Source organism: Gymnoscopelus braueri, assembly GCF_963280865.1.
Source record: "Gymnoscopelus braueri genome assembly, chromosome: 4".
Taxonomy (NCBI): Eukaryota; Metazoa; Chordata; class Actinopteri; order Myctophiformes; family Myctophidae; genus Gymnoscopelus; species Gymnoscopelus braueri.
This window is the reverse complement of record NC_137605.1, coordinates 20,946,791-20,972,842: the sequence shown is the minus strand read 5'-3', so window position 1 is coordinate 20,972,842 and position 26,052 is coordinate 20,946,791. Positions and strand designations below refer to the sequence as shown.

General features: G+C 42.5%; 3 protein-coding genes across 3 annotated transcripts; 1 reads left to right on the top strand and 2 right to left on the bottom strand.

Moving 5' to 3' along the window:
* Positions 1–3,713: 3,713 nt before the first annotated feature.
* Positions 3,714–6,791, top strand: LOC308084128 (hairy/enhancer-of-split related with YRPW motif protein 1-like). The gene is made up of 5 exons (XM_080426648.1): positions 3,714–3,926; positions 4,197–4,272; positions 4,398–4,481; positions 4,626–4,707; positions 5,300–6,791. Exons 1-5 carry the CDS (start codon positions 3,841–3,843, stop codon positions 5,965–5,967), a joined length of 996 nt encoding a protein of 331 aa, XP_080282774.1. The 5' UTR covers positions 3,714–3,840; the 3' UTR covers positions 5,968–6,791.
* Positions 6,792–11,518: 4,727 nt separating this feature from the next.
* Positions 11,519–16,620, bottom strand: stmn2a (stathmin 2a). Its single transcript, XM_080427076.1, has 5 exons — positions 16,533–16,620; positions 13,413–13,508; positions 12,613–12,785; positions 12,240–12,431; positions 11,519–11,962 (listed from the first exon to the last, which is right to left on the bottom strand). The coding sequence occupies exons 1-5, from the start codon at positions 16,549–16,551 to the stop codon at positions 11,903–11,905; spliced, it is 540 nt and encodes a 179-aa protein (XP_080283202.1). The 5' UTR covers positions 16,552–16,620; the 3' UTR covers positions 11,519–11,902.
* A 2,199-nt stretch (positions 16,621–18,819) lies between these two features.
* On the bottom strand, positions 18,820–25,219 carry upp1 (uridine phosphorylase 1). The gene is made up of 8 exons (XM_080426476.1): positions 25,108–25,219; positions 24,418–24,462; positions 23,092–23,203; positions 22,818–22,976; positions 21,990–22,104; positions 21,107–21,316; positions 20,575–20,721; positions 18,820–20,403 (listed from the first exon to the last, which is right to left on the bottom strand). The coding sequence occupies exons 2-8, from the start codon at positions 24,456–24,458 to the stop codon at positions 20,246–20,248; spliced, it is 942 nt and encodes a 313-aa protein (XP_080282602.1). The 5' UTR covers positions 24,459–24,462; positions 25,108–25,219; the 3' UTR covers positions 18,820–20,245.
* Positions 25,220–26,052: the final 833 nt, after the last annotated feature.

Here is a 26,052-nt window from a genome sequence, read left to right as displayed (position 1 = left end):
AAAACCCACAGACCCACTTTCAACCTGGCGTCCCGATTTTGGCCCTGTCATTATAGGCGAATATTTTCAAAATCTTTCACCAATTGTCAATTTCTTCCAAAATAGCGATAATAGCAGATCTACAAGCATCTATGTCTCATCATAGTTGTGAGCTTGTAGATGAGGCTGTTTTCATTACTCTTGCACAACAATGTGACACAACAAAGTATGAAATAAGGCATTCATTTATGAAAAGACATAAAAAGATCGAATATGGAGGTTTCTGCCCACGACGTCACACAAATATTTACTCAAAACCATGGGATTTGTGAGGGCCCCTCTCGATCCCATGTCCTGGGAACGATCCAAGCTGTTTTGTGTGTACCGATGTGTACAGTACCTACAGTATTACACGTTACGAAATGCACAACTGCCCAAACTCATTCCATCAGAGTATGTAGACTCAGGGACAACACAGATGGATCATACATGGCTCTGGGTGTTTTTTTCAGCACTAGATTATGTTCATGTCAAGGTCCATAAATTCAACCCGGAATGGAACCAAAGTGTGGAAATTCAGGTAACAGGGTGCAGGCGGCCAGGATTGACTGATGATGTGAGTTGGCAGTGGAAACAAGTGAGTCGTCTTTGGGCAGGTGTATACTGTAGTGTGTAGGCTACATGCAATCGTGCATGCTTGCGTGTGTGCGCGTGCGTGCGTGCGTGCGTGCGTGCGTGCGTGCGTGCGTGCGTGCGTGCGTGCGTGCATGTGTGTGTGTGTGTGTGTGTGTGTGTGTGTGTGCGTGCGTGTGTGTGTGTGTGTGTGTATGTGCGTGTGTGCCTGAGGAACAGCTCTCCCTTAAACGTCTCCCATGCTGCATGCATGGACAGAATGACTGAAGCCTGCCTGTTGGATCTGTCACCACCAGCAGCCTGGCTGACATGCGGGGGGCCGCGTGTTGGACTGCAGTTGCTCTCTGGAATCACGGCCCTCGTCCACAAACTTATCTCTCTCCGCCGCGCTACACCAACTGACCTGATGGACAGAACAGAGACACAGCTGTTCCCTCTACAAGCTGGTGGAATGACATGCTGGGGGGGGGGGGGGGGGGTCAGGCTCTCACTGATGGCTTTTCCAGACTCGTCATATAGACACAGAGCTAATGCCGGAATTAACCCCACCGTCTCATGTCACATTGTTTCCCAGACCTCTCATCTGAGCAGCCAGAGAGGGAAAAAACATCTGATTCTGAAGACATTATAGTAATGTTCTTTTCACAATAAAGTGATCGAGTCCAAATGTTTTGTGTGAGTGAAATGTCTCTCTGTCTCTGTCTCTGTCTCTGTCTCTGTCTCTGTCTCTGTCTCTGTCTCTGTCTCTGTCTCTGTCTGTGTCTGTGTCTGTGTCTGTGTCTGTGTCTGTGTCTGTCTGTCTGTCTGTCTGTCTGTCTGTCTGTCTGTCTGTCTGTGGTCTGTCTGTCTGTCTGTCTGTCTGTCTGTCTGTCTGTCTGTCTGTCTGTCTGTCTGTCTGTCTGTCTGTCTGTCTGTCTGTCTGTCTGTCTGTCTGTCTCTTTTTCTGACTTTCTCCATCTCTCTCCACCTCTATTTCTTGTTCTTCACTCTGTCTACATCTCTCTCTCTCTCTCTCTCTCTCTCTCTCTCTCTCTCTCTCTCTCTCACCCCCTCTCTCTCAATTTCTCTCCCATTCTCTCCCTCTCCCTCCCTCCTTCCCTCCATGTCTCTCGCTCTCTAGCTCTCCTCTCACTGTGGACAATATTCCCCAGCGTACCATGCAGTAGGGATTAGTTACACAGTAGAACACAAACATAGAAAGTTCCTGTGTTTTATATGGGTTGACTCCTGACCTGGGGCTTATTAACAGGGTCAAAATGATCACACCTTCTGCAGACCACCCCCGCCGTGTATACCTTCCCTTCAACAAGCTAGACAGGAACCTTTTTTAAACAAATAACTTATGGTTCAATAGACAGGTATGTTGATTGTATACGTCGGTGCACATACACACATTTCTCTCGTGGCTAAATAATCTTTCTACCAAAATCTACCTGTATCACTGTAACACTGCATTTCCTTATTAGTTTTGTACAGGAGCTTTTTGTGTTGTCCACAAAGTTGAGATATAAATGAAAAACAACAGTAATTGTCAAGGGAGGTAATAAGTGGACAAGGCTGTGCTTGGTTGAAGTCTTTAACCCAGAGGTTGCAACCAGTCAAGGACCATTAGATACCCCTTCATTCCTCTATTGAGTCTTTACTTTGAATGATGTGACCTGGCAGAACTTTAACCTTTTCCGTCTATTGTCCTCAACCTGCTGGTCGAGAAACTCAACATACCACATCGTCATCCTATCTAGGATCCCTTGCGTTTTCAGGTCCCCGAACCACTATTGTAAATAGCCTTTAGAAATGTATTTTTCTCCCTTCCCAGTAACACAGCAGAGCCTGCTTTGGCTGTTATCACCAAATACGGCCCACGAATGATTCCCTGGGAAGGGCTGCCTGCGCCAGTCAGTTGACCTGTTTGCAGTGGCCGTGGGGGGTGCACAGGGGGGTGGGGGGGGTGTTTCCTAGGAGAATCTGGCAACGCTGACGGACCAGCGCTGGGCCTCCAGGCCGATCAATGCTGTTGTTGAGCCACACAGCTGACAGCAGACAATGAACAACACACTCGGCTAATAGGCCATGTGTCCAAGTACAACAGTGAATGGAGAGGGCTCCCCAGGGTAATGGTCCCTCTGTCCCGCAGACCAATGGCGTAGTGCACCCCAAAAATTTTGAGTCGGGAGGGGTTGGGGTGGGGGGGGGGGGGCACACAAATGTACGTGTCCAAAATGCAAATCTATTGTGAACGCACAGATAATGACATCGTTATGGGCCTGCTTTGGCAATAGGTGACTTTTCCAGTTCAGCAGCTATGAGGAGGTCCCAAGTGATTCACATTTGGAAATAAAACATGAGAACGCTGTTGGGTGGAGTATCAAACTATGTGATGATGTGTTCGAAAGTAAGAATTACCATGACTATATGACATAATGTAGTATATAATTATTACCATATACAAAGGCAGCTCAAATCCCTGTTCTGTCCAGAGGATCACATACATAGGTGCCCACTGGCACTACAGTAACAAAGTTTAAATAGGCATCATGCTGGTGTGTGGTAAACTCAGCAGGGGGGCCGAGGACCTGAGCCTTGAGGCTACAGTCCAGTCTGTGATGTCATATAACAGGGGACATTATCAATGTCCTTTTCTGGTGACAGGTTTTGACACAAATTGTTTATAACCTGGATCTAGAATATAATGTTACGTTCATAATTGGCATTAATTACTTTGCGAGAGAACAAATATTAGATGTATTATGTCATTGGAGCTCTACCCTTAAAGACAGATTTTATACTTTGGTTGTTCCAAAATAGCCGATCTGTTGTGAGCTTGTAGATCTGATATTTTCAAAACATATACATTATCTTTATTTATTTATTTTGTCTTTGAATCATTTTGAAAAAAATGTGGGTGTCCTTGACATGAAAATGTTTGAGAACCACTGATTTAGAAAAAAAAGAAAAAGTCAAACTCAAACGCTAGCCTGATTTTAATAGGCTTAAGTCTTTGCAATGCCCGCCTACATTATTGGCCGGGTGACGCCTCCCTCCAGTCCCAGTGCACACAGTCACACAGCATGAGAAGCACAGTGGACGTTTCAACTGTTGATCATCAGACTTATCAGAGCTGCAGAAGGCTGTCAGTGCTCAGTGCTGCCCAGGGAGCTGATCACACGCAAAAGGACTATTCTGTATACCGTGTGTGTGTATGTGTGTGTGCGCGCTTTTGGGAGCGAAATGAAACGAATCCACAACTACAGCTCGTCCGACAGCGACCTGGACGACAATATTGAGGTGGAGAAAGACAGCGGAGACGAAAATGGGTATGTTAATGTTTATTAATAAAAATGCGTTATGGGGTTTTATAAAGTTATATTGTGTCTGTTTTGTTTTTTTTTTCTATTTGCTAATTGGATTATTATTATTATTTATTTATTTTTATACTTTTTTTATTTTATTACAGGATTATTATTATTTCAACTAAGTGGAACCGTCTATTTAGTCTCGATCTAAATATCATTGTATTCGAATTCATTATGATAATATTTTTTATTTTATTTTAATTAAATACATATTTTTGTGTATGTTTTTAGACAACTTGATTCTCCGCACGACTCAATGTTACCCACAACGACCACTCAAGTACAAGCCAGAAAGAGGCGCAGAGGGGTAAGTGGCAGCACAGCAGTCTGTTTCATTTTGTGCGTAATTGCGCACGGATAGATGGTTTGGCAGAATCTGCTGTTTCACACTGAAAGCTAATTAACATCGCCTGTTTTGCATTTTGCGTGTAGATAATTGAGAAACGACGTCGCGACCGCATCAACAACAGCCTGACAGAGTTGAGGAGACTGGTGCCCAGTGCTTTGGAGAAACAGGTATGCGACTGGTTGACCAACTAGACACATTCTACATTTTATTACACGATTGTCTAACATCGAAAAAAAATGCGAATATATAATAGACAGAGTCTTGGAAATGTGTTGGCCAGACAAAAAGTAACCTGATCCCTCTGTTCCCAGGGATCAGCCAAGCTGGAGAAGGCTGAAATATTGCAGATGACCGTGGACCACTTGAAGATGCTGCATGCTGCTGGTGGCAAAGGTGACTGATTTGTCCATGTGCAATCTCTAATAGCCCATAATCACAGCAGTGGTGTAAAGTAACTAAGTACTTACATGCAATTTTGACATTTTTTACTTTACTTGAGTATTTCCAATTTTCTATACTTTTACCTCTACTCCACTACCTCTCAGAGGCAAATATTGTACTTTTATTCCACTACAATTATTTGAAGTTACTAGTTACTTTGTAGATTTTTATTATTATTACAAAACTTCAGACCTATATTTGGCGCTTTGCAACGGTTTGTGAGCCTATAGATCTACTATTCAAAAATGATTTTTATACATTTTATACATTTGAAAACGTGTGAAATTGGACCTTCTGCATAATGAGCACTTTTACTTTTCATACTTTAAATGTATTTTGATGCCAATACTTTTGCCAATACTTTTGTACAAGTACATTTTTAATACCGAACTTGTAGTTGCAACAGACTATTTCTACATTAGGGTATTGATACTTTTACTTAAGTAAAAAACTATGAGTACTTCTTCCACCACTGCATATATAGTAGTGAGAACGCATTAGAAATGTCTCTGCGTGCGTCTGACTCTGGCTCCTTGTCTGACAGGTTTCTTTGAGGCTCACGCGCTGGCCAAGGACTACCGCAGCCTGGGATTCAGGGAGTGCCTGGCCGAGACGGCCCGCTACCTGAGCATCATGGAGGGCCGGGACAGCAGTGACCCGCTGCGCGTGCGGCTGGTCTCCCACCTCAGCAACTACGCCTCTCAGCGGGAGGCGCACAACGCCGGACTGGGACACTTAGCCTGGGGCTCTGCCTACGGACCTCCCCCCACCCACCTCCCGCACCCCCTCCTGATGCAGCACCCGCACGCCCGGACCGCTACGCCCAGGAGCAGCAACAACAGCCCCCCCACCTCCTCCTCCTCCTCGTCATCGTCACCCACCTCTTCCTCCTCACCCTCCTCCTCCTCCAGCGAGGCGTCTGGAATATCCAGGCTGAGTGTGCTCCCCCCCACGGAGGCCCTCAGGGTCCCTCCCAACGGTATCCTGCCCCTTGCCCTGACCGCCAAACTCTCGCCGCCTCTCCTCTCCTCCCTCTCCTCTCTCTCCACGCTGTCCGCCTTCCCTCTGTCCTTTGGCGCGTTCCCCCTGGTCTCGCCGACAGCCCTGAGCCCTCTGGGCCCCGTCTCCTCCTCCTCCTCCTCCGCCTCGCCGTCCTCCTCCACGCTGACGAAGCCGTACAGGCCCTGGGGCACGGAGATAGGGGCCTTCTGAAGCCTCGCAGCTGGACTGAAGGCAACAGCTGAGCCGGGGGGGGGGGGGGGGGGGGGGGGCCGCCACAGCAGCACTGGACGCCATCGGACGGGACTACCCGGCCTGTCGGCTTCTCTACACTGAACAAAACTAAAGAGACTTTGGATCAACTTGTTGAAATGTTTCACTTCATGTCTTATGTTTTATCATTTTATTTTATTTAATTTTGTGTTACATTTAAAACAAAACAAGCAAACAAGATAATAGGCAAACCCAGGTGGAGCAACTATTTTTGGTCTGGCTAATTAGCAATAATACCACATTTTTCAGTTCGGTAATAAAAGGAAATGTGATGTGGCGGGGAAACTAAATCATATTTGATTTGATTCAGTGTAAGAAGGGGTAGGGTGGGGTGCCTAAAGTGGGTAGCTCCAGTATGCAAGCACACCTGTATAAATCGAGGGATACTGAATCGTTTTGTGCCGTTCTTTAAAGAACATGAATATTCAATTGAGCTAATATGCACTGTGTCCAGTCTGAGGTGAGATGTCTATATAATGTCGATGTGATGTCGTTGGACTTACTGTCTTTCTATGCACCATGTTACAGATAGAGCTGTCGATACTAATGTAGACCTTCTGCTCTTGTAGAACAGGGAACAATATGTAACATAACGTAGTTTCTCATTAACTGGATCTGCTGCCTTCGCAGGGATCAGAAACACATGGGGAATACTGGATGTGTGCATAATAATATATCGAGTGTCGATAACTAACTACTTCACAGTGGACACCTGGATTCATTCATCTATTTGTAATATTTTTGTACCAATAAACTGAGTTTGAAAAAATAGAAGTATGGATTTCCTCCAGTGTGGCTGTCTGTTTCAGTATTTATGTAGTGTACTCTCGTGATCCATTCTACACTGGTGCTGTACATTCCTGAACACACAATCCCACTAGATGCTCTCCAAGTAGAAGTGACTATAGGAGTCTATAGGTATCCAACAATCTTTCTCCAGCTGCACCTTTTGTAGCAATCCATCACCGGGCCATAATGACCTGGCTTAATGAGTCCGTTATTGACTGAAAGGCAACCCTGCTACTGTATGCCAGGTAACCCAATCTGTGGGCATTGTTGCCCTCATGAATGCCCAGGAAATCATTAAAGAGCTAGAGGAAATCCTCTACAATGTTCCCCTGACCTCGGTAATGCGGGCCGGACTGAAACGGAGACAATGGTGTGAACAGGATGGGGAGACGGAGGAAGAGCCAGGCAGCTGGACCAATAACTCAGCTGATCAACTGCAGCTGGCGGCTTTCAGTTAAACACTTTTAACCTGGCGTCCCCTATTTTGGAAAGTTTTCCAATTTTCAGACATTTAAAAAAAAAATCTAAAATAGTAGATCTACAAGCTCACAAAGCATTGCATCATGAGACATTGTGAGCTTGTAGATTAAATATTTTTGAAATAGGGTGTGAGTGGTTAAAGATTTATTATGTTTGGAGACATTTAGCTGATTCAGAGTGATTTATATATCATTTATATATATATACTTACATACTGTAAATTGTGTTTCTTTCATGTAATGCACCAATGTTCCTCATGTGCAAACTACTTCTAAAAAGTCATTCTGATTTTGATTCTACAGTAAATGAGAGAGAAAGAGACATTCATTGTCGGGTTAAAAACACTGATGATAAATCAAACGTCTTGTCATCCTTTGGAAAGCGGTAACATCCATTCGAGCCATATTGCTCAAACATACCTGTATTTGGTGCTGCTCGGGAGCCAGTGTGTAATACGAACCATTTGCCTCTGTTTGGTGATATTGTTTGCAATACCAAACCATAGAAGAGCAATGGAACAGTAGAGTACTGTAGGTTCTTATTCCAGCCATTCAATCAGGGACTAATTTATACCTTGGACCCCTGGTGAATTGCATTAACTTCCCGGGTGCAAATACTTCATGGGAACAGATTGAGTTATGCACTCAATGGGTTGGAATTCTACTCATGCTTGACCTGTGTTTCATGCCACCCCCCACACTCTCGTCTCTCTGGATCTGTCTCTGTTTCTCTGTCTCTGTCTCTCTGTCTGTCTGTCTGTCTGTCTGTCTGTCTGTCTGTCTGTCTGTCTGTCTGTCTGTCTGTCTGTCTGTCTGTCTGTCTGTCTGTCTGTCTGTCTGTCTGTCTCTCCCCTCTGTCCTGTGTTTCACCAATGTGCTATGTAATGAAAACAGAAACACCAAAGACGGAATCTCCATAATAGGAAGGTATGGTATGCTAGAAGTACATTAGACAGGCCTGAATGTCTGTCACACAGTATTTGTGAAACCATGTCATCTCTCAGTTCAGTAACATGCTACCAAAGGAACACAGTAAACTTTTCACCTCACGTCATTGACACAGACTTGGGCCCAGTTCATTTTTCTAAAAGCCACAAATAAACCTTTCACTGCCACCTACTGGACACATGTCAGACATGTCTGTCCTACTCCTATTGCAGGATGATTCATACATACTGGGTTTATTCCACTGGTGTCCAATAATGTAGCCACCTGCCAGGTGTTTAATTACAAACCTAACACTGATGTCACTACTGCAGGGAGAGGAAACAAGGGACTATTTTCTGGTCCAGCGCTTCCCAACCTTTTCTCCATCAGGGCCCACTTATATGAAAATCTCCAAAGTGGTTGTGGCCCACCCTTCTGAACGCTTAACACGGCAGGCTGCAGCGTTAAGTGGTCAGATGGGTGGCCCGTGCATTTTCAGAGTATGTTTATTCTAACGATCAATAATCGATTGTGTTCCAGCTTGGATAAATGGATCTAATATAAATTAGTAGGCTATACTTGAAGTTCCTATTTATTGGTGTGCCAATGAAAGCTCATTTTCAAGCTTTTAAAGAAAAGAAATACCATGACTTTGTTTTTATTAAAAAAAATTATAAAAATCTTTTGTGTTGTGTAAATTATTTGGGGGCCCATTTACTAAATCCTCACGACCCACCAGTGGGCCCCGCCCCACAGTTTGGAAATCGCTGTTCTGGTCCCTGGGGGTCGGGGGAGTTACTTTTACTGCTTCACCCAGCAGATGGCTCAGAAACGCTAAACTGATTTTGAGTTTGTTTTCTGGTTCAGGTTAAAAACTACAGAAGATTGAAAACATGGAAGGTTAGCAAGCAACACCCCTGCAACTAATCAAATTATTAATGGGTTCGTTACAAACAATTGTAAACCAAGATTCCCAAACTGAGCTTGAGTTCCTGTATCTGTGTGACATGGGTGCCTGGCCTTTTAGGACAGTGTTTCTTAAACATTTTCATGTCAAGGACCCCCAAATTAATATGTATTTGGCCACGGACGCCCATCTGAAAATATTTAGTTCCAGGGACCCCCATAAAGATTGGTGTTGCTAAAATATTTCAAGATTTGTGTACTATTTTCGAACAGCCGATGTATGTCAAAGTGGTTAAACTGATTGAAACCTGTGGAACCCAATCAAGGACCCCTGGAAGTTTCTGGACCCCACCCCTGACAACCACTGCTTTAGGAGACCAGAAGTACACAACATCACAGATACTACTGGCTTGAGCTCAGCAAATGAGGTGGTGAGATGGGCGGCATGGAGAGGCAACCACGCCCACTGAGGAGAATATTTGTGTACCATTTTTCATACTATTGGCTCTCACCAATAGTATGAACAATGGTACACAAATGTTCTCCTCAGTGAGATGGCCTATTTATTTTGGTCAATTAAGGATCTTTGACATTGGCCCCACATGACTGGTTGCTGTGTTGATTTTGCAGCCTGCCATGTTCTTTTTAACAACAAAATCAGCTGAGGGTTTCATGCCCCTTTACCCACAGTGTATTGGGACATGCATTTGATAATGGTGTTTAAATGCGTCAGGCGTTCAAAGTTTGAATGAAAATGTAATATTAATTGGGGGGGGGGTTGGACTTTTTCTAGTTAATGTCATGCTGGCACACAGACACGCTATATATGGAAGTGCACTGGACTTGGGAAGCCCCGCCCTGCAGGATTCACAAACACACCTAAATGAAACACACCCACAGTTAATGTTATGACCATCAGCTGTGTTTACCTGTCAAAATGTCAGCTGTGATCCCTTGCCCTCAAACAGAACAATAAAACAAAATTCCATTAAGGAAGGACCATCATTCTCAGCAACGTGTTGGTAATTGGTTCTCTTTATTTGGCAGTTTACATAATTTGTCCTCATCTTTTGGCACAGAAAAGTATGAGATGGTTGCATGCCATGTTCACAGAACCCCAAACCTTAGAGCCTGGTTTATACTTTGTCGTAGGGCGGAGTCGTGTGCCGAAACAAGCAGATCTACAAGGCCGCAACGCGCTGCGATGCGATGGGTTGTGACCTTGTAGATCTGTTGTTTTCGCCCGCGTGACTCCATCGTACGACGGAGTATAAAATAAGCATTAATTCAGCAAAGCTTGTCACAGAGAAATATGTAGGAGAAGAAACACAGGCAGCAGAAGGATGCAGGCAGATCTAGATAGATATCTGTGGTACTGTAATATTAAAAAGTAGTAGTTGCAGTTCGGTGTGCTGAGCGTGAAGCATCCTTGCATCCGTCCTCCACGAGCCCTCCCTAAAGAGAGAGACGCGACGGCAACGATGCCTCACAGGGAGTACACGTTCACACACAGCCACACGGACGCACACATCACACTATCAATATTAAAGGTGGGTGAAAACGGGCACATTCCGCTGCCCCGGGACGCTGTGTGCGGTACCAGTATCATGACAGAACATTCAGGAGGGTCGTCTCCAAATACTGCGTACAGACCAGAGTCACCGATGCAAGCTAAAGATTGGATCCATCTGCGGATGGGTAGATGGTGTCAGGGTGGGGTTTGGTCATAAGAAAAAGGAATCAGCGTGTACAAACAGCTGCGTCCACACTGGGCAAGCACATTCTTTAATCACAATACAGCACCTTTCAAATTCATTATCAAGCCTCAGTATTAGGACACTTTAAAATACTGTGGGTTTGGCGTCTTACTAGCGGGAGTTTCAAAGCGTGCGTATGGCCAGAGTGTGATTATTATTTGTTTGTGTGAGGAGATAAGAGGCATTGGGGATGCTCGTGTGATATCTTGCGGAGTCTGGAGTCTAGGCTTACACACCGACCATTTTAGCGTTCTTCACAAAGACACAGAAACATCGTCATGACATCGCCAGGAAAGGAAACACCGCCAATGTCAGTCTACCAACCGACTCACGACACCGAAGGCTTTCACAAGACAAAAAAATGGCTGCAGATTAAAATTTCAGAGAACTGAAAAAAATAAGTCAATGACAAACACAAAGTTTGAAATTGTACAGCGGGGTACGTTTAGATCAATTTGTATGACTATGCAACCCCGTCTGTCTACCATCATTGTGATAGATAGATTGATAGATAGATAAAAAGATAGATAGATAGATAGATAGATAGATAGATAGATAGATAGATAGATAGATAGATAGAGCAATAAATAAATTACAAAAAAAGTATTTACAAAATAACCATATTCTCACTATTTACTTCACTATAATCCATTCAAATTCTCAGAGTGTTTGTGTGTGTGTGTGTGTGTGTGTGTGTGTGTGTGTGTGTGTGTGTGTGTGTGTGTGTGTGTGTGTGTGTGTGTGTGTGTGTGTGTGTGTGTGTGTGTGTGTGTGTGTGTGTGTGTGTATGTTTATCTACCATCACATCCGCCGATAATAATGATAGAGAATGTGAGTGTAGTTGGGGTGGTGGGGCTGTGTGGTGTGATGTGTGGTGTTGTGAGGTGTGGTGAGGTCCTCCACCTCCAGGGTTGGGGGTCTGCTCTTGAGATGTGACATGGTGGGCTGGGGGGTGGGCTGGGGGGTGGAGGAACGTACTAGATGGACAGTAGATGGAGGTCAGGGACTGAACGTGGCTCATGCTGTCAGCTCTTCCCTTAACTCTTTGTTCCTACGCACAACCTCGGCGTGTCGCTCCTGCGGAAAGAAACAGAATGAAGCTGATTGATCGCACTGAATTAGACAGCTACGTACAATATCAGTCCAATCAGAACACAGTCTCCATTAGAAATTATTGATTTTAAATCTCCATTTTATTCACTCTTCCTATTCACTCCTTCCATGTCTATCTACACATAGTGCAGATAGACAGGTAGTGGATGGTGTGACCAGCCAGACAGACAGGTGACACACCCATCCTCATCTGAGCTGATCTGGTTTCACCCTAGAAAGCCAGTCAGACAGAAGCGCTCACCTTCTCTTGCAGGCGCTCCATCATGGCTGCCAGGTGGGCCTCGCGGTTCTCCTTGATCTGGTCCATCTTCATCAGGAGCCTCTCCTCGGCCATCTTGCTGAAGTTGCTGTTCTCCTCCATGGCCTTCAGCAGGACATCCCTCTCATGCTCCCTCTTATCGGCCAGGGTCTTCAGCACCTGGGCCTCCTGGGTCTGAATAAATGATTTTCAAGTGAACAACGCATTATTTTCAGCGAGTTAGGCTCGAGACAGATGGACAGGCTAACAGACAGACAGATGGAGACCGACGACTTTAAATGAGCTAAACATTGGGTCGATCAGTCAGGTTTTAATCAGAGCCACTGTCTGTCTGGTGGCAGACAGCGATACTCACCTTCCTCCGGTCCTCGGCCGCTTCCAGTTTCTTCTGTATGTCCTCCAATGAGATGTCCCTCTTTGGGGGCGAGGCGATGGTGTGGGCTGAGTCTGACACTGGAGACTGAGGCTTTAGGATGACCTCGAAGGCCTGGCCAGAGGATCGCTTGTTGATGGGCTTCACCTCCATGTCTGCAAAGCAAAGAATCTGCAGTCACTTTGTTTGCCAAGTAAAGTCTAATTTCTACTCCATAGTACTGTACATGTCGTTTTTTTTGTACATGTGTACTTGTTTCTTTTATTAACTATCTGCCCAGTGCCCACCCAGGGAATACCAAGAAAATGTGCTTCCTTGGTTAACTCTGGCACATCAATGTGTACAACAGACAATCCCTGTCAAGTAAATTAATGCAATAACAAAATAAGAAATTGAAATATGAAAATATGGATTAGGTCACCTTTTTGCACAGTATGCACATGTTTGTAAGCACCTGGTTGATTGCACTGAATATATTGCTGAAATAGCGTTTGAATTAAAACAGAAAAATGGATGACGGTCACGGTTGTCAGTTGTCAATCCTCAGTGTTCATTAAACCCTCAGGATTTTACCGTGTGTGCTCCTTTGAGCTGCATAATGAAGCGTCTATCCACAGTGCAAATCACACTGCAAAATCCAGAGTGTCAATTGAACTCAATGGACCACTGGTCCATTTTCACAGTCTCCCAGAGTTAAATTTAGATTCTTGCAGCGCATGCTTTAACTGACGCAGAAGAGAAAAGACACTTATGACTTTGCAAGACTGGGGCCTCCTCCTCACCTTCAAACTCACAGACCAGCTTGTTGCGTGTCTCTGGGTAGAAGCAGGAGCACAGCAGAGAGAAGACGGACAGCTCCTTCATCTTCTCCTTGTATGCTGAGGATGGGAACAAAGACACACAAGACATCTACCATCACCATCAATACAGCGGCTTGACTCACTAAATGTCAGATGGGTATTGTGACTAAAAACTTCCAGGCTGGAGCTGACTCATTCGTCGATAAATGCACTGAGCTGAGGTGCTTCTCAAAGCATTTGGAATATTGCCAGATCAAAAGAGCGTGCGTTCACGAAACACACTCACCGTGTAATTCCGTCATCAACACAATCAGAAATGGAGTTTGTTCATGTTATGCTGGGAATTAATCCATAGATGGAGAGCTATGCTGTGCTTCCAGACCCTTCCTTCCAGAACATAATACTAATACTAAGATCTTTACAATTTTGTTTTGGCCATCACTTATTGTTATTGATGGATTACACTAATACCCAACAACCCTGTTGATTAGGAAATATTGATTGACAAACTCAAGATCACAAGATATCTCTCTAAGGGGACAGAGGGATCAATTGCACCTTAATGGTACTTTAATGGCTGTTATCAGACCAAAAAGCATTCATCAATTTGTAGAGGTTCTCTATAAAAGGGAGCAGAGTGCCTCACTGCCTGAAGTAATTGTAACCATGAGATCATTTAACCACTTAAACCCATAATACTATGTTGACCGGTGTCCCCCAGGGCTCTATACTACAACCCCCCTACTTTGTTCCCTCTATACCAAATTTCTTCGGTGAAAACAACCAATTGCGACGCATTGTGACCTTGTACATCTGCTATTTTGGCCCAATGTTCGTCCCAGAATCCCAGACGCAAGGGTTCATGTGGTTCAGACAGTATAACACTGGCGGCCAACTGGCCTGCTTGTGTGCCAGTACGCTAGGTGTTCTGCTTCCTGTTCAATTCTTAATTGATTTTTAGCTCAGCTTGTGACTAAGACAGACTCCACATGCACAGTTGCATGTATGTACTCACACACGCACGCACGCACGCACACACACACACACACACACACACACACACACACACACACACACACACACACACACACACACACACACACACACACACACACACACACACACACACACACACACACACACACACGCGCGCGCGCGCGCATAACAGATACAACCACTTACGTTATTTTCATTAGGCCTAACATTAGTTTCCACTCCATTCTATTACCTATAGCTTTAGTTAGCTTTACACTTTCTTACTATATCATGTGATTTTTCTATCACTTTGTTTTATCTGGCCTAGTATTGCATGTTAAATCCCTTTGAACAACATGCTGTGGTCTATATGGCGTCGCTATTATAGTGTGGGAAACAAACAAACACTCGAAGCCCTGCACCCACGACGGCACCACTCACAAAGTGTCCATAAGAGAGAGAAGGAAGAGACAAAGACCGAGGTGGCTCCATCCAGGGATGGCTACAGATTGTCAATACTGATTAGCCTCCGCTGCTGCAATGGCCGGCATGAGAAGCGGCCCCTTGCTGCAGGGCTGGCCTGTCTCCCAGCCTGTTATTGCATACTGCACCTGGCGGATACCAACCAGCCACAGGAGAAAGCAACAGGACCCACAATATTGTATCCCGGACACGACAGGAGCTCATATATAACGTTGATGTTCCATATGACGACAGATGATAAATAACCTAAACCCGAGGACCCAGAGAGGAAACTAAATAATGAATCACTTATAGGCTTTAGGGCCTATACAGCTAAAACCACCACTATCATCATTATGTAGGCTATCGTTGACTACTGGACCTTAAATCATCATAAATCATAAAATCCATTGTGCTGATTCACTTGGTTATCACAAAGATAAAGATAAAGGGGATTTTCACTTGATTTAAATTCCATAAAGAAATTGTCATATTTTTGTCAAAGACATGAAGGTCTCACTAACTACGATGTAGCTTGACCTGTCACCTTATTATATGAGATATACAGTAGAACAGACACCACAAAATAGAGACTGGTGTGGGCATTTGCTCTCATAATGACAGGACTGAGAAAACAATGACTTTTCAATCGCGTTCACAGACCTAATAGCCTGATGCATAAATTGTTTACAATAATACAATATTGGGCCACAAACCAGCATAGAGAAACGTAGGCTGATTAACTCATTAATACCGGAAAGCATCTCTGTCAGTTTAGATTTCTTTGGCTATTCAAAAATAGCAGATCTACAAGCTCATAGTGCGGCACCAAGTGGCACGCTATGAGCTTGTAGATCTGCTATTTTTGAAAAATCTTGAACATTTCTGCCAACCTTTGAATATATACATTTTTTAAAGCAGACATTTGTAACTCCAATCTTTGCTTCACAAAACATTTTGAGATGGGGTTCGGCGGCCAAATACAAAATAATTAATAATAATTTTGGGTGGTCCTTGACATGAAATAGTCTGAGCACCACTGACATAGAAACATACGTTTTTCAGAAAACTGTTAGGATTTAGAAGACATTTGTAGAATCGGTGTTCATGGATTAAAAGAGATGGACGTGTGAGCCATAAAGAGCTAGTGCGGTGCGTTGTGTGGGCTGAACGCTTGGCAGAGCAGCATCTAGGGTGGGGTCCTGTCCTTCTGCTGCATGATGCTGCTCTGAGGGCCGTTTTTACTGAGCGGCAGGTGCAGCCTTGTGTAGACATAGAACAGGACCGTTGTAAATCCACCTACATACAACATGTAATGTAACACTATTCAAAGCGATCATTCATTGAATACAATTTTGGCAGATAATAGGTTATATTTTAATGAGGAACGACGCTCGATGTATTATTTTTTTTCCATTAAATCCATTCTCCTCAAACCGAAACGGTAGATTTATTTAGTAGGCTAATAAAAACGTATAATTGAGTCAGAGATCTAATTTCAATGTAGTAAAAAAACATATTTTTTCCCCCCCAGCAGGAGGATCATCCATCATCACAGGGCCGACTATAACGGTTCCATCCACGGTATGGATGCTTCTGTCAGCAGCGCAGTTTCATCCTTTCGGCTATGGAATTTTAATATACGACCGTTCTTTATATCCTTACCGGTCGCTGTTTTGGCCATGGCTGATGTTGTATCTCTGAGCAGAGGATCCTGTAGATCTGGGCTGTAGATCTGGTCTGTAGATCTGGTCAACGGGACGGTAATAATGCTGTTTTAAGGCACTGAGTCAGCGAATAAGAGCGTCTTGGGTCCAGATGATGAGAGGAGAGGAGAGGTGGGACGCGGACGGGAGCGGCGCTTTAATTGTGTGCGGGAGCCAGGGTTGCCATGTCCGCTTATTATAAGCGACTTTGGGCTTTTTTCCTGTAAAGTTGCTTGTATTGGTAGGGTTGCGTTTTTTGGGGGCTTTGTTTCTAAAGTGTAGTTGCATATTTTGGGCTTGTTGTCAAACGTTTTTAATTATTATTTTAACCAGTGGTTCTCAAATATTTTCATGAAAATGTTTTGTTCCAGGGAGCAATTTTGTTTACAAATTATTAAAAATATGCCACATTTTATTGCAAGTTTGAAAATAGCAGAATGCGACGGGTTGTGAGCTTGTAGGTTGGCTATTTTCAAATAGACAATGTTTAAGGTGCTCATGTGGCCTAGTTGCTTCTTTTTGGCTTGTTTTCATAGACGTGGTTGCTTGTTTCTCTCGCAAAATCTGGCAACGCTGGCGGGAGCGCGCAGGGCGGGCACATCCTCCACTGTCCTCTGACGCGCACATTACGCACGAAGATGTTCAACCTCCACAACCTTCCACAACACAGTCAAACAGATATTGAGAATTTAGTCACCATCATTGTGGATATGTGTGGTATTTAGGCTCTATAGCATTGGTTCTCAAAGTGGGGTCCGGGGACCCCCAGGGGTCCTTGGGGGGGGGGGGGTACCAGGGGGTCCCCAGCAAAACTGATGGTGTCACAATCATTTTAACCACTTTCACAATATTTTATACTTTGGCTATTCAAAAATAGCAGATATACAAGCTCATAGCGTGTCACTTCGAGCCACACTGTGAGCTTGTAGATCTGCTATTTTTGAAAAATCCTGACACAAAAATATTTTGAGACAGGGGGTCCGCAGCCAAAAAAAACATAATTTTGGAGATCCTTGACATTAAAAAGTTTGAGAAACTCTGCTCTATCCTATTTCATTACAAACAACAACATAATATGGATAACCATGTTGGCTAACTTTACCCCTCAACTGGTATGTTCTTCATTGCAGACCACGCCATCAGATTTACTCATAATGATGAAGTCATGGTGAAAACGTAATTATAGGATTTTTTACATTTTACCAAAAATAATTGCGCAGGATGTTTTTAATGAGTCTCATGCTCATAGGATTTGTTTTAATCATTGACTAGCAGGCCTAGTCACATTAGCTATAGGATAGCATAGGAGTTAGCCTGTTTGCATTGCTCAAGAGCACCTTGGTGTTAACTGAGGGGTAGAGAGCATTTCTCAATTCATCTTCCTCGCCCACATTTTCCCGAACCTCCTAGTGATTGGAAACAGCAGCCTTCCAGTCACAAGCAAACTTCTCCAATTCAGTTACTGTCTGAGGTAGCTTATGTATTATGTTACAGTTGTATTCGAATAAATAAATAAAAAATCAATCCAGCTTGTAGCCTATCAGTCAGATATTTGAGTCACAAAATGTATTTTGACTTTGCACTAAATGCTCCCATATCGATCTCCTCCTGTCGTCATAAGATATCAAGTCATATGCCCATTATGCAGATCATTGTAGCAAAAAGGGGTTCAATCCTAGATTATACCCATTTATTGTGGATACAATTCATCAATTAATATTAGAAAAGTTAAGTTTCAAAATGTAGGGCTATAAAACATGGAGAAGAAATTGTGAAGGTACTTCTGAGGCCTATTGGCATTGTGCACGAGATATTTGGCACTGATCGGTCCAGTGGTTTGTGAAATTAGCGACACACACACACACACACACACACACACACACACACACACAGTTCTAGAAGGCTACTCCTGCAGAGTCACGCTGCATGTAAAACCACAGAGGAGGGGGAAAATAGCATACAAGAGCAAATTCCCAAGAAAACAGATAAACCATTTAATATAAAATAAAAACCTAATATATCTTGACAGGGGTCCCCCAGTGGTCTAAAATTTCCCCCTCCTTTTCTCCCCAAAAAAGCTCACGTTGTGTTGTACAATAGATCTACATATATTTTCGCAGAATGTTCGCCTATTATGACATACCCAGAATAGGCACGCTAGGGGCTAATGTGGTTAACCTAACAGTACACACAGCAAATACAAACTCATCCTCCATCGACTTAACATAATATGTTGTTTATTAGCATTTACGTAGAAGTTCACTAACATTTCCCTTCAATTATAACAGGCCCACACAAGGAATGCACATTTTGACGCAATTTATATAATTTCATTCAACTAGAGCAGTGGCTCTCAAGGTGGGGTCCAGGGACCCTCAGGGCTCCTTGAGGGGTTTCCAAATGGACCCTGTAGGTCTGTAACTCTGACAGTGTACAAATGGAACCAAATGGACCCTTATACGGGTCCATTTGGTTCCATTTGTACGCTCTCAGAGTTACGGTGGTCCTTGAAATGAAAAGGTTTGAGAACCACTGAACTAGAGTGTCGCAGCAGTCATGAGTTGTTCAAGTTCATAGAATATAAGTCACACATGGTATAAAAATAGAGGTAGAGTTAATTAGGTTTGAATTCATCATCATACATCTAATGCCCAATTAAAAGGATCTCAGCTAAGTTCAGTGACATAACGTATTACAGTGCAGTACGTGACATACACACAGGGACAATAATAATAATAACATTTTGTAAGGCTGCCTCTGAATCAGACTGTGACAGGGTGAAAAGTAGGAATTGCACAGTTTGTTTACATTCATCAAAATTCAGTACATATCCAGGTTTTTTTAAGTGGTTGTTGTACACACACACACAAAACAAGCAGAGACTCTAACCTCTTAAGCCCTATAACGTTGTTTGTCGTACAACGAAGAGTGGGGAAATAAGCGGAACTACAAGCTCACTACGCATTGCATTGTGACACGTTGCGAGTTTGTGGATCTGCTATTTTCTCTATTTTTTAAAACTGACATTTTATTAAATGTCTGAAAATGTCCAGACATTTTCACCTATAATGACATGCCCAAGATAGGGCCAATGTGGTTGCCGTATAACATAATATTCTGAAGTGAAGTGAACCTGAGTTAAATACATATACATGTGATTTATATCAGCAGGAATGTCCTTTTTAAGGGATACAGAAGAGTGGGCACCTAGGAAGAGTGGGCACTTCATTGTTTAATTGGCTATTTTTCCCTAAATGTAAATAAATTAAGAATTGGGAAAAAGTTATGTAAAGTAAACATGATTTGAACATGCACGGTACATCATTATCAGACTTAAATTTACCCTTCAACTTCTTGTTTATGCACATAATGACTGGCTGCACAGGTTTTGTAGCAGTTTGTGTGTTCAAATTATGTATATTTAACATTACTTAAGACCATTTTCCCATTACCATTTAAGACTTATTTTCTTTACATTTTGGAAGAAATAGCATTTCAATAGCAAAACATTGAGGTTCCCACTCTTCCGGTTACTATCTTAAGCAGATAACAGTGATTGTGTTACATGAACGCAGGATAAAGCTCATTGCTTACAAGTGTGGATAATAAATATATAATAAAAATGCCTTTCAACACAGGAAAACGACTCCACACGTTGCTCTGAACAGTAGATCAGTGTAACAAAGGTTTGGCAGATGCGCTCAGCTGCTTCTGAATGAAGTGACTGACCAGGATCTGAGGACGTTGCTGGTAGCTGTGGAGAACCTCATGAGAGCTGTTCAGCTGGTCTCCCTTCAGACGATCCAGTAACGTCACACACACCACAGCCGCTGCGAGTAGCAAGAGAGGAGACAACAGTTAAACTGCACCTGTTTCTGTATACAGTAGCATATAGTCCAGGGCTTCCCAAACATTTTAGAGGTAGACTTGTAGATCGGCTATTTTCGCTTAGAGCCTTTTTTTTAAAACTGAGTAACAGCTTAAATGCTCTCTGGTCTTACCTCGGAGACCGCTCAGTTTGCACATGGCAGCAAAGACTGAAGACTCCATCTCAATGTTGCAGACTCCAGCTTCAGAGGCTTTGGCTAAGTAGTCTAGCTTGTCCTTCTCAGTGTATGAGCAGAACGCTCCATCCAGACGGGCTTGGCCTGGGTAGAGGTTATATCACATACAAGGGTTCATGTGGATCCTCTCTACACCTGCTGTCAACAAACATGGATCATGTATACCTATTCTGAAAAAGGTACTTTTTATAAGTAGCTATTTATCATATTGCTAGCATGTTTTACGTTACAAACAGTAACGTCAGTTGCTCCTAGTTGGATCGTGCATTAACATTTATTGGGCTCCAAGTTAATTGGCCAAATACATCTCAGACTGCCTCTTCAATAGTGAGCATTGACACAAGGATGAAATGCATTTTAGTTAAACCTGATTACTGTCCACCTCATAGGGCTGTTAATGCCAAATGTGGAAGGGGCCATATACGTCATAATTAAAGGGCATCAGGATAAATATATCAGTTGTTAGTACCTTCATAGAAGTCCATGGTACACATGGTGTTTCCAATGACCGTGTCAAACTGATTCAGCTCCTCACTGCACTGGAGAAGCTCTTCAGCCAGGCTTTGGTCCAGGTCGGTGCTGCGGACCACTGTCCTCCCCAGGATCACCTGCTCAAACTTGGGCAGGTAGGTGGCGTCCACAGACTGCTTGGTGACCACAACAGTGCCCGGCTCAAGACCTGAAAAACAAAAACATGCTGTGCTGCTTACTCTTGATTTACAAGAAAAATAAAACTCAACCAAGGTCTTATAATGTGTATTTTTAAATGTGGTTCCGTCAAATTATGCATCTATGGAGTTGATGTTTTACACTCTCTTGTATCCCGTTTCAATTAATGACCAAAAAATTGTTAATGACCACAAAATAGTTCTTTCCATGTGAGGCTCTCAAATATAAATGGACCAAGCTAGTTGAGCTCCCTCTTGTGGCATAACTGTGTCCCACACTGAGAAGGAGAAAAAACGAAGAAGGAATATCACAATATGGGCAATCAATAGGCAATGGGGTCTAGCATGTTGTCAAAAATAGCAGATCTACAAGCTCATAAGTCAGCTTGTAGATCTGATATTTTAAGAGATTTGGTGCAGAGGGAAACAATTAAAGGGCCTCCAATGCGTCCATTCAATTAAGTATACAGTATATACAGCTGTATGGTAGTTAATTAATTCAGCTTGTGTAGTGTTCGGTTACAGTGAAATCCTGCATAAACTCAGCTCTCCATGGCACAACTGGGCACCACTGATTTATGGGACACCAGTAATCTAGGATGGTTCAACGTCGGTTTATTGCTTGCTGTCATCTGATGTGCATGAGAATCTTTTAAAAGAAAATAAAAAACACGTGAAGCTTACCTATACCACCTGAGGTTCCAATGCGTATGATTGCAACATCTGTGCAACGTGCGTGATGAAGGAGCTTTATCAGCTCATGTAGCATTATGGATATGGATGGGATGCCCATTCCATGCTGGAAGAAACACACGGAAAGTCACCGACAGTTTCCTACAAGCACTTAGAATCTGCCTTGGTGTCCCTTGGAAAAAGCCTACCAACAGTACTATGTTATCAATGTGCATCAGTTATCCTTTAAAAGGTAACTAAATTAGTATTATAAGGGGTGATTAAATGAATGGGCCTATCGGGCCCAGGCCCAAAGCTCAGGGGACGCCAGAAGCTACAGTAGTGCCTCTGAGTGAAGTTGCAGTTAATAACTTTGCATTTCTTGTTGTTGCAAAGAGCTTAGTCATTCATGTCAATAACAGTGGCCCAACATCCTGGTGAAAATGTTAAGGAATAGCCGAAAGCCCGAAACATTCACTTTAAAGATGTCACAAGAAAGAAACCATCCTTATACGTTGTTTATCTATAGAACTTTAGAGGGGGTGAGTACTCTAAGCTCTGTCTGTTTATGTCAAAATATTGTTTTGTTGGCTTTGCGGGTTCCTGTGCTGTAAATCCTGTTGAGAAGCAAGTGAAGGCATGTCTTAGCTAATATGCTGTTGGTATTAATTGTGTGTATGTGAGTTGTAAATCCTGTTGAGAGATACAGGTGAATTATTGTACTGTTCGCATTAAGTCAGTTTACCTTCCCTGTCAGGGAAGGGTGGCCTTTTGTCCATGTCCATGCCTACGGCAATTACTATTTTGTGATGCATTTATGAGTTTTTTGTCCATACGTACACTGACAGAAAGCACAGGGCCAATTTTGTACATAGCATAGCGGTCTGTCCCGGCACAAATATTGGGGTACTCTGATTTCGGGTCCTCCAAACCCAGCACACCAGCAACATACTCGATGAATGCTTTCATCCTCCAAGGACTTCCCCCAACACACACAAACTGAAAGAAATGACACAAGCAAGAAACAGACAGAAAAAGAGATCAGTTGATGTTCAATTCAGATAACTAAATGGGAGTGTGTTTATTCCAGGAGAATACAGTAAAAAATTATTACTTTGACATCACCAAACATAGCTGGTAAGTTGTGAGAGGAGGTTCCCAGATTGAAGTGATAAAGTATGTCATCTTTCAGGTTGTCCAGGTGTGGGTTGTGTACATAAACCAGACTTAAAGAGAAGGAGAGAAAAAAAAGGCAATACAATTTTACCAGCCAAACATGATATTCCCATGACATGATGGATTAGTGGGAGCACTTGGCAGTGGTTCTCAAACATTTTCATGTCAAGGATGCCCCCAATTGATTTGTATTTGGCCACGGACCCCCATCAGAAAATATTTTGTGCCACCACAGACCCCCAGAAGAGAAGACTTGTAAACAAATCTGCTATTTCTGAATAGCCAAAATATAAAATATCGATAAAGTGGTTAAAATGATTGCGATGCTATATAAACTAATTTAGCTGAGGACCCCCCCCTGCAAGGACCCCTGGGGGTCCCCACTTTGAGAACCATTGGTCTATATACCTGATAATGAGTTAGGCTACTGATACAAGAGGCTACACACTTTAATTTACAGAGTTGAAAGAGTTTTGTCATTATTAGTGGCTGGGTTTTTCCAACGGTTAAACTGCTACAGTCTCCTCAGGAAGGAAGTAGCCCTTGTCTTGATATCTGACACACCCAATAGTTTTGTAATGTTAAAAATTTACCTGGTGGATAGAGATGACACAGGCAATGAAGCCACAAACAATATAAAAAGTGCAATATCAAAGTAGTTACACATTACCTACAAATTAAATTAAGCCTATAACCAGTGGTGGAAAAAGTACTCACCTTTTTTACTCAAATAAAAGTATCAATACTGCAATGTAGAAATACTCACAAGTAAAAGTCTGGAATTAACTTGAGTAAATGTACAAAAGTATTGGTATCAAAATGTACTTAAAATACCAAAAGTATAAAGTACTCATTATGCAGAATGTCCCATTTCACATGTTTTCAAAGGTATAAATGTACTAAAATCTTTTGAAAATAGCAGATCTGATGCGACGCATTGTGAGCTTGTAGATCTGCCATTTTCAAATGGGCAAAATGTATATCTGGCTGAAGTGGTTAATGTATGTTTTGTAATAATAATCAAAATCTACAAAGTAACTAGTAACTAAGGTTTTCAAATAATTGTAGTGGAGTAAAAGTAAAACATTTGCCTCTGAGATGTAGTGTGGAGAAGAAGTAAAGGTGCTAAAAATTGGATATACTCCATCAAAGTAAGAAATGTTAGTTACTTTACACCACTGCCTAGCACTGGTCCAGAGAGTCACACTACTCTGGACCAGGGCTACCTATAACCTAGACTTGAAACAAGCTGAAACTCACTCACCTATTGCATGATGCCTTTTGCTTATCATCATTTGAGGCCATGTTCCTGGAAATCATGTATTGGTTTAGACCAGTTAGACGTTATTATGAAAATCGAAAATGATAAGCTACATTATTGCCTAAAAGCAACGCTATTCATCTTTTTTTCGTTTATGAATCGATGCCACCATCTAAAACACAACCATTTGGGCAGTAAAATATCTTGTAAATTACTATATTAGCAGCTACATTTTAGATCAAGGCAAAAACCCAGGAGAGGATTATTAGGTAACAGGACATCTGGGCACCTTAAGGTAAAATAGGCCTATACATGATTATAACATGCTTAAACTGACATTCGAGAATTAAGGTCTTATATTTCTACAATAGGGCTGGCAAAGTTGAAGCTTCAAATTGCTACACAACCTGTATATCCAGTCATTTTGGGTCATAAACGAGAATTTGAAGGATAAAATTACGTATGTTGTACCGTATATGTTGTGATGTTCACAGCATGTATACTTTACATTATTTAAGACGATTTATACAAAATAGCCAATTTTACATCGAGGAGCCCAGATGTCCCTAGTGCCCACCTATCCTGTATCCGGATATTTAAACTGCAATAGCCCATAGACTTCATCATTAACAAGTATACGGCACTGGAATGGTTGATGTCGCTAAGGACTAATCGATCAGCCTACACATTTACCTTGGTGAATCGAGTTGTATGATCCTGTAATGATGAGAAAATATCTATTCTCTTATATAGTAGTTTTCCCTCTGTCCGTCCAAATGATTCGCTCCGTACTATCGGATATGCTGACGTCAGGACAACGCGGCGTGCCTCGATGTCACGTAAACCGTACACCCACTCATGCGCTCTGTTACTGCAGTGGCCAGAATGACCAATATAAAGGACTTATAAGATTACTGCTGTAATTTTTATTTATTTTTGAGTGGTGCCAGCCACTCCTACAACACTTGACCGTGTGTGTGGGTCTGTCCGTCCGTCCGTTTGAGCACGGCCTTAACAGCTGCAGCTGATTGCAACACAAAGATGCAACCAGTTACACAAACACAAACAGGAGTGTAACACAAAGGCATCACTCACTTCACACTGGGTGTGATTTTTAAGGTTTAATCTAACTACCTAGTGTTACCCCGCTAATAAATTCAAGACAGACCAAAATGTAGGGTACAAAAATAGCACTTATTTTATTATAGACAAGGCTTACAATACAAAATGGTACTTTTATTTATTTGCATATAACAAATTGTTTAACATTTTAAGAGCGATTCAACTAGCAGGGAAGACTGGTACAAAACAGATACAAAACAACAAAACATTTTTTTTTTACAAATAAGGTTTGGTGATCTGCTACCTGCCAGTTCAGTGTCACTTATGACATCACTTTATCGCTGCCTCCCTCTAGGGCTACACTAGCAGTGGTGTAAAGTAACTAAGTAGATGTACTCAAGTACTGCAGCTTACTTAAGTACAATTTTGACATTTTTACTTTACTGGAGTATTTCCAATTTTCAATACTTATTGTACTGTTACTCCACTACAATAATTTGAAAACTTTAGTTACTAGTTACAAACATTTTGATTATTACAAACCACTTCAAAACAATACTTTGGCAAAAATAGCCG

Bases quoted from the DNA above. Each gene is read 5' to 3' on its own strand.
- LOC308084128 (XM_080426648.1), top strand. From the start codon at position 3,841: ATGAAACGAATCCACAACTACAGCTCGTCCGACAGCGACCTGGACGAC. The intron at 3,927-4,196 runs GTATGTTAATGT...GTATGTTTTTAG, and splicing joins GACAGCGGAGACGAAAATGG to ACAACTTGATTCTCCGCACG. The intron at 4,482-4,625 runs GTATGCGACTGG...CTCTGTTCCCAG, and splicing joins CCAGTGCTTTGGAGAAACAG to GGATCAGCCAAGCTGGAGAA.
- stmn2a (XM_080427076.1), bottom strand. The intron at 12,786-13,412 runs GTGAGGAGGAGG...TTTGCTTTGCAG, and splicing joins GCTGGTCTGTGAGTTTGAAG to ACATGGAGGTGAAGCCCATC. The intron at 11,963-12,239 runs GTGAGCGCTTCT...TTCTTTCCGCAG, and splicing joins TGGAGCGCCTGCAAGAGAAG to GAGCGACACGCCGAGGTTGT.
- upp1 (XM_080426476.1), bottom strand. From the start codon at position 24,458: ATGGCCTCAAATGATGATAAGCAAAAGGCATCATGCAATAG. The intron at 22,977-23,091 runs GTAATAATTTTT...CATTTCTTTCAG, and splicing joins CTATGTTTGGTGATGTCAAA to TTTGTGTGTGTTGGGGGAAG. The intron at 21,317-21,989 runs GTAAGCTTCACG...TTTGTTTTTCAG, and splicing joins TGGAACCTCAGGTGGTATAG to GTCTTGAGCCGGGCACTGTT.